The sequence below is a fragment of the Cebus imitator genome, unplaced genomic scaffold, assembly GCF_001604975.1.
Source record: "Cebus imitator isolate Cc_AM_T3 unplaced genomic scaffold, Cebus_imitator-1.0 Scaffold199, whole genome shotgun sequence".
Classification (NCBI taxonomy): Eukaryota; Metazoa; Chordata; class Mammalia; order Primates; family Cebidae; genus Cebus; species Cebus imitator.
In genome coordinates this window covers 5477114-5485897 of record NW_016107514.1, presented here as the reverse complement: position 1 = coordinate 5485897, position 8784 = coordinate 5477114, and the positions used below count along the sequence as shown (strand labels likewise).

Genomic DNA, 8784 nt, shown 5'->3' with positions numbered 1-8784 from the left:
ATCCGATTAGAAAAATTAAAAATACTGAAAACAACTGTTGAATATATGCTGGGTCTGAGGAAACAAACTCTATTTTATTGTCGGTAGATATATAAATTTATACAAATTTTTGTAGGATAATTTAGTTTTTCCTGTTCAAATCTGAAAAGTATACATTCTGTGACCTACAAATCTCACTTCTAAGAATCTGTCCTGTAGGCACAGCTACATGATAATGTAAAAGTAAAATAGAGGATGTTCATTACAGCATTATTAGTAACTGCAAAATATTAGGAGCAACTTAAATATCTAATAAGTGATTGTGAAATGAATTAAGGTACAGACATAAACTGGAACACTATGGTAGCTATTAGATAGGGTTTCTGACATAATGGCAATGTTCTTCTTAACCTGAGTAATGGATGTGTGGATTCACTATATGGCTACATATATAATTATATATATGTTTTTACATGCTTCTCAATTTTCACAAAAAAATAGAAAAGAACAAGGTGAAGTCTATATATATTAATCAAATAAGATGTATGTGATATGAAAAAAAAACACAACAGAAGATCATTATGCATGGCAAATCCCAATTTTATGAGAAAAAATATCCTGTGTATGCATATATATGAACACATAGCTGTGCTTACATGGCATATAAAAAACTAGGGGGAATATGTAGCAAACCTCTGGAAAATGGGATTATAAGGATGTTTATAAGAGGAATAGATAGTAGTATTGGAGAGATTTATACTTTTTATAAAACATATTCTTAGTCATATATATGAGACTAAAGAAGATGTATATATATTTATATATATACATATATAACTTTTGTGCGTATATTTCAATTGACCAAAAAAAAGCCTGCCACTTTTGTCTTTATTGACTTTATTTTAGTTTTTGTACACACAAAAAAATCATGTTCATATCCATCATGAACAAAAACTGTAAAAGGCAGAACTAGAAGACATGTGTCCTTCACCAAAGCAAATCTGTGCTAAAGGTTCCAAACATTTCAATTTTTAAAATAAATATTTTCATTTTCTGATGTCTACTTTCATGTCTTCAGAGTGTCACAGGAAATCGAAGCCTATCTTGAATTACAATTTTTTTTTTTTAGAGTCCCAGCTCACTGTGTTTGGTAACTTGCCATACCATATCCAGTTTGGTTAGGAGGAGGTATTACAGGGGGAGGAGCTTGTCCTTGGGGAGGCTGAGCTCCAAATCCACCCATCCAAGCAGCAGAAGGTGATTGATCTACTCCAAATCCTTGTTGATTCCATGGTTGTCCGTACACTCCATAAGGTGGTACTTGCCACCCATTTGCCATATACTGTCCATACTGTTGGGGGTTTCCATACACTTGGCTCCACTGGCCCCACTGACTATAGTCGACCTGTTGGAAGTTTTTAGTTATATCAGGAGATTCTTTACCCCAATAGCATTTAACCACATGTCCTTCAATCATAGTACCGTTCACCGAAGCAATGGCACGGGCTGCACTTTCATGGGTTGAAAATCTGACAAATGAATAGCCCTTTTCTGGGAAAACTCTTATTTCCATAATTTGTCCCAATGGTGAGAATGTTTGTCTCATAAGCTGATCTGTTAATCCAGATGAAATTCCTCCACAGTACACAATACAATTTTTTGGACTTGACTGGTTTACTACATCTTCAAATCTCAACTGCTTAGTGTTGTTTTCTTGTGTACTTTTAGGTGCCGGTGGTTTATGTGTGGCCCAATTGGTTCTGATTTGACGACCACCCAACCACTGACCTCCCATATGCACAATGGCATTTTCTGCACCCAGTTTATTATAAAAAGATACAAAACCATAGCCTTTGGATTTTCCAGTTGCCATGCCTTTAATTACCCAGGCATCCCATATTTTACCAAAAGGGGCAAATGCTGATTTGATATCTTCTGTTGTAATTTCTGGACTCAAATCCCCAACAAACACATGGAAGTGATTGGAAGTATCTTTTTTCTGGCTACTTGCTGTGGTTGCCCAGTTTACTTTGACCTCCTTTCCCAAAATTTTTCTCCCATTCATAGGAGCTAATGCAGCAGCTGCATCTCTGTGTGCATAAAATTCCACAAAGCAATATGGGTCATTGCTTGTATGCTCTGTTATCATTTTACAGCTTTTATAGGGTCCAATCTGACTGAATAACTGAAGTATAAGGACTTCTGTCACATCTCTGGACAGAATAGTTTAAGACACTGTGGTTATATCTTACCTATGTTTCTTGCATCACAGTTAGAGAAATAAAACTACTTTATCAACAGTAAATCCATTTCTTTTATTATATTTTAGATTATAAATCTGAATATGACAAAAAATCACAATACATTGAAAATTTTCCCCAAATAATAATATAAGCAGAAACTTCTTCCGTGCTAATTAAGTTCCAGGACTGACTTTAAATACATTATAGGTATTAATATATTACGATCAATTACTGTAATCATTCCTGTTTTACAGATGAAGAAAGTGAGACACAGGTTAAGTAACTTGACAAAGGTCACACAGCTTGCAAGTGGTGGGGTCAAGGTTCAAACTTAGGCACTCTGATTCTAATATTTCCACCATGCCTTGTTGTTTCTCAAAGAACTCCAACTAAAACCTAATATTAATTATTGAATGATGTTATAACATGAAAATATATTTTTTTACCTTCAAAAGGCACATAAAAACATTTCTGAAAAATATAGAACACTGTAAAATGTAAAATGTGTTTATTGTAAAACTTTAGTTATTGCTTCCCTTTCTGTAACACAACAATTTTTATGCTTTGATACTACAGTGGATTACGCTGAATGTTATACCTGTCGAAACAAAGTTCTTTTTTTGAAGGAAATAGTGTGTAAGTTTGAGAAACTGATCATTATTAACTGTTTCTTGTTTACTTAAGTAGACTAATATGAACTGAGCCTACAGTAATGTTTATACATTCCAATGCAAAAGAACTGCAGAGCAAGCTAAGTCTTGAATAATTTGTTAAGACTTATTCTGCATTACTAGATAAAGCTTTAAGAGTAAATGAGACTATGCAATCTTTTTTTTCAGTAAATTAAAACTCAGTTTAGAAGATGAAGGGCATTTTTGTTTTTAATTATAGAGAATAATAACAACATTGTGTATAAGAAAGTATCAGAATAAATGTCATAAGTTATATGAAATATATAAAGAACAGTTCAGAGATAGAAACTGTTGGGATATGAAATACTTACAGGAGTTTATGCCTAATATGGAAATGAACTTGGACCTACAAGAGAGCGAAAGAATTGAGAAGTCATAAAAGAGAGTACCTTACTTTTTAAGAAAAAAAGAGCATATAATTATAATATATTTTACCTACACTCTTAGTACTGCTGAAAAATTACTATTAATATTGAAGTATATTTTGAAAAAATATCTTACAGTATTCAGCAGGAAGTTCTTTTTAAGATAATCATGTTATAAAGTTTGAAAAAGCTGTATTTTTCTTTAACTCAAGCCAATTAAATAACAAGAATCCCTTTCTTTGTAATTCTTTTATGCACTATTTACCCAGTACTGTTTCTCTAAATTTAGTTATACTTACCTGTCCAAGCAAATGTATAGATCAGTTGATTTTTAGTTAGTATACATGTGTTTTACGAATAAGAAGTAAAGAGGTTATCGACTAATCAAAGTCAATCTAGTAACTTCCAGAACTTCTAACTTGCATTTCAAAGCTTCACCATACTGAGAATATTATGGCAAGGGAATATGAAAGTGGAAACTCTAAGAATCAGGATCCTTAAATGAATAGTGGGATGTAGAGAAGAGAGAGGAGACTACTGTGAGTTGCATCTTCCAACTCCCACAAATACAAATGTTTATACCAAGAAAACTCATGTGAATAAAATGTTTTCTGCTGTCAAAGGGAAAAAGGAAGTTGCATAAGAATTGATTATTAAGGAAAGTTTCAAGACAGAGGCAAATTTAATGATAGAATGGCTCAGAAGTGGCTAAGAATATTTTATTTTTAACAAATAGTAAAGAAACTAATTTTATTATCCTTAATAAACTCCCTAGGCTTTATCTATGTCTACCCAGAAACTTCCTATAAATACTTAAGTTTATAGAGATTGTCAAAAGAACTCCCACTCTTCCCACTACCTAAAGGAGAAAGAGTAGGTGTATGTCCGTCATACTGAGGGGATGAGAGGGCAGGACGGGGGTGGGAGGTAAGTATTAGTGCCAAGGGACTGAGAACTTGTCCCAAAATAAATGCCTGGAAAAAATCCAAACTTTCAGTCATCAATATTCAGTCCCTTTGCTACACAAGCAAAAAGGAATAAAATACACAAGAAAAGCAGATAAATTAAAAGAGAATCTATCAGAGACCCACTAAAAATGGTTTCTTTTTAAAGTCAGTTGAAGAAGAAGTCAAGATCAGTTCATTACATATCCGATTATCCTTCTGATGATCTCAGGCTACAGTAAAAGCAATAGAGAGCAATAACCTTAAATGCTCATATAGGAAGTGGAGGAAAATATTGTTTATTAAGGTTGTTCATATTTGGGTTCCTCAGGAAACTGAATAATACTGAAATTTGAATGCACTGGAGCATGAACGCAAATGCAAACTGCATACTAAAAATTTCAGCTTGACCTAGCTAGAGCACTCAAAGCAGCCATTGGGATTTTTCTGCATGTGGATTTTTCAATCAGGCTTTATTATTTTAGACTGCTCGATTTTTTGAAGGATGGAAATAATATATTATTTGTTGCCTGTGTCAACAGTATCAGTAACAATTAAAAGGTCTGTTTCCTTGAACTCAGGGAGTGTTTTAAGTTAGATATATTTTTTGTCTTCTTTTCCTTTTGAAATCTCCTCCTTCCCAGATGCGAACATCTCCCTGATTCTCATGCTCTTCTCTTAATTTTACAGATTTAAGTGTGAAAAAGACAGTCTGTAGTCTACAATGGGGGATGGAAATTGGTGAATAAAATATTAAATAATACACTTTATGATGGGTGAGCCTTTAAAAACTGGTGAAGAATATGACACAAATCACAAAAGTCTGGACACCAGGAAGCCAGTGCATTGTCCAGTTTTGTTACCTCGTACAGATGACACTTTCTGGGCCTCAGTTTTGTCATTTAAGGGTGGTTGTGAGTAACTAGATGAAATTATATCTTGAAAAAATACAGAACTATATACAAAAGGCTGACGCTGACTCTGTATTCTAATTTATTACTCATTAGTTAGCATGCAAAACAGTTTCTCATGAAGAACATTAGATGCAGAATCTGAAGGGAAACTTCTCTGGCCTTTATTTTCTTTATCTAAATAAGGGATAATGCCACATATGATTTTTTTAGTACAGTGTTACTGGTAGAGGCCAGTTATTTGCAGCAAGCAGCAGGTTTGCAGGGATTTTTCTGTGAATTTCAAATTCAGTATCTGTATTAGTTAAGATTAGATTTTGCAGCAAGTAACAGAAAATCCTCTCAAATGATAAAGAACATGGAGGTTTATCTTTGCCTCATAGGGATGTCTAGGAAGTAGCTCATGGCAGGCATGATACCCCATGCTGTCAGGCACTCGGACTCCATTCATCTTGATGTTCTTTCCTGAAGGCTTCAACCTTGCAGTCTCACATGGCAGCATCACATTCCAGAGGAGCAGAACAGGGAAAGGGTCAGAAGATGGGGGAACACACCTCACTCTCTCCTGCTATTGACTGCGCCTGGCTGCAAGCTAGACATGCTGTGCCCATTGCAAATGGCTACAAATCTAAGGCCCTACCAGTATGGGAACAGCCACTGGGAGATAACTAGCAGCTTTTACCGTTTGTCATTTAATTATTTTAAGGTTAGAAACTTTTTCTTTTTGAATGTCTGAAAGAGAATGGCATGAGAAATATGTTGGAAAAGTTAAAGCTGCTTTATGACTGTTTATCACTGTCTTTTTAATTTTGAAAAAGTAAGTGCCAAGGCTTCCAGTTTCCAATTTCATATGTAAGGAGCTGGGAAGTTGCCACTCTGTTCTAACAAGTAAGAGTTGAGCAAACTGAAAAATCAACAACTCTTCGTGGATCCATAAGAGAAGTGAGGTCACAGGGCAAACTATTGCCCCTAAAATTAGCAAGATGGACAGGTAGATACAGAGAATCACAACATACTGGAGAAGAAATCTCCATGGGAGCCACTCTTGGGGTAGGAAAACCTAAACAGTAATGGATGAACTGCTGGAGGCCATGTGTAGACAGGTCTGAGAGATAAAAACTCTGGAAGACCTAGTCATAGGGGGCCGACCACCATGCTTTTCTAAGTTTTACCATCAGCAGCATGACCAGATTATCAAACTAACTACTGAAGAAAATTACACTGTGCTTCTGGCAGTAGGAGGGAAAAAAAATCATTCTGATACATGCCAGAGCGCTCTGTTCTTAACAAGGTCTGTTCTTAAAAAAACCTGTTTAACCAGAGCCTAACCTGTTGGGGTTTTATCAGAGCCTAACTAACCTAAGGGAATTGAAATAACCAACCCCAACCCCAGCCTACTCTATCTGTCCTATTCCACTGAGAAAGGGAAGGACTAAGAAACAATTGTGATGTTCAGAGTGTAGAGGAATAGGCTCGCTAAACAATGGAGATCTAAACATAGGACTACAGGTTTCCCTCTCCCAATACCTTATCACCATATTAGTAAAGAACTATTTACAGCAGTTCCTTTTACCCAGTATACCATGTTCAGCTATCAAGAAAAAATTACAAGGCATACTGTTTCAGCCCATTCTGTATTGCTATAACAGAATACTTGAGACCAGATAATTTACAATGAATAGGTATTTATTCAGCTCACAGTTTTAGGGGCTGGGAAGTCCAAGGTTGATGGGCCAAATATGACAAAGGCCTTCTTGCTGTATCTGCCCATGGAAGAATGGCAGAAATGCAAAACAGCATGCAGGAGTGGGAAGGGGGCCCACCTCATCCTTTTATCAGAAACCCACTCCTGCAATAACAGCATTAATTCACTAGTGAGGGCAGAGCCCTCATAACCTAATCACTTCATAAAGCTCCCATCTCTCAATACTGCTGCAGTGAGGATTCTTTTGTTTTAAAGCACCTGAGACTGGGTGCTTTAAAAGAAAAAGAGGTTGATTTGGCTCATGGTTCTGTAGGCTGAGAAGTTTAAGGGCTTGGCCCTGGCTCTGGTGAGGGCTTTCATGCTGTATCACAACATGGCAGAGAAGGCCAAAGGAGAAATGAACATGTACAAAAAGAATAAACCTGAGGGGCGTCCTGGCTTTACAATGACCCACTCTCTCAGGAACTAACTCCATTTCCATGACAACTCACGACCATGAGAGCAGCATCATGTCATTTCTGAGGAATCCATCTCCATAACCCAACTACCTCCCACTAAGCCCTACTTTCCAACATTATTACACTTGGGGTCAAATTTCAACATAAGCTTTGGTGGGGACTAACAAATCATATCTAAGTTATAGCAAGGATTAAGTTTCCAACACATGAACCTTGGGGAACACATTCAAAGCATAGCATATACTAAAAGGCTAAAGCAAAGTTTGAAGAGACAGCAACTATCAGAGCTTGGAAATTGCCACTCTGTTCTAACAAGTAAAAGATACACACGGCAGGGATGTTAGAATTATCAGACAAATAATTTAAAACAACTGTGATTCACACCAGGGCCTGTTGGGGGGTTTGGGGCTTAGGGGAGGGATAGCATTAGGAGAAATACCTAATGTAGATGACCAGTTGATGAGTACAGCAAACCACCATTGTGTGTACCTGTACATTCTGCACATGTATCCAAGAACTTAAAGCATAATAAAAAAAAGAAAAAAGAAAAAAATCCTGTGACTAAGATGCTAAGGACTCTAAGGGATAAATTACACATGCCAGAGCAGATGGGCAATGTAAGCAGAGAGATGGAAATTCAAAGAAATAGCCAAAAAAGAAATGCTAGGATAAAAAATAAGAGAAATTAAGAATACCTTTGATAAGTTTATTAGTAGATTGGACACGGTTGAGGCAAGAATCTGTGAACCTGAGGATATATCAAGAGAAATCTCCAAAACTAGAAAGAAAGGAGAACAGACTGAAAAAAAAAATTAAAGCAAAACGGAATATCTAAGAGCTGTGGAACAATTAAAAAGAGAGAAGATATGTATAATAAAAATACAAGAAGAAGAAAGAATAGACAAAGCTGCTATATACTGAATGTTGATATCTCCCCAAAATTCATATGTTGAAAGCTAATTGCCAGTGTGATGGTATACGGAGGTGGAGCTTTGAGGAGGTGATTAGGTCATAAGGATAAAGCCTTCCTTAATAGCATTAGTGTCCTTAAAAGGAGACCCCAGATAGCTCTCTTGCTCCTTCCTTCATGTGAAGACACAGCAAACAGAAGGCTATTAATGAATCAGTAAGTGGGCCCTCATCAGATACCAGATCTACCCATGCCTTCACTGTGGACATTTTAGCCACCAGAACTGAGAAGCAAATGTTTAAAAGCCGCCCAGGCTATGGTACTCTTTTCTAAGCAGCCTGAATGAACTAAAACAGAAATTGGTACCTGGAAGTGGGGTGCTGCTGTAACAAATGCTTAAAAACATGGAAGCAACTTTTGAACTGGGGAATGGATAGAGGCTGGAAAAGCTTGAAATGCATGCTAGAAAAAGCCTACATTACTGGGAGCAAGCCTTTAAAGGTGATTCTGGTAAGGTCCTAGGGAAATAAAAAAAAAAAGAGGAGAGCTGTAGAGAAAGCCTCAATCTTCTCAGAGC

The 8784-nt window shown here is 36.3% G+C and overlaps 1 protein-coding gene across 1 annotated transcript; it reads right to left on the bottom strand.

The window, feature by feature from the left end:
* Window positions 1-859: 859 nt before the first annotated feature.
* On the bottom strand, window positions 860-2283 carry LOC108317287 (nucleolysin TIAR). The gene has a single exon (XM_017547639.2). It carries the CDS (start codon window positions 2126-2128, stop codon window positions 1118-1120), a length of 1011 nt encoding a protein of 336 aa, XP_017403128.1. The 5' UTR covers window positions 2129-2283; the 3' UTR covers window positions 860-1117.
* Between the last annotated feature and the right edge of the window lie 6501 nt (window positions 2284-8784).

What these genes read in the sequence shown, in the direction of transcription:
- LOC108317287 (XM_017547639.2), bottom strand. Translation starts at nt 2,128, where the DNA reads ATGATAACAGAGCATACAAGCAATGACCCATATTGCTTTGTGGAATTT.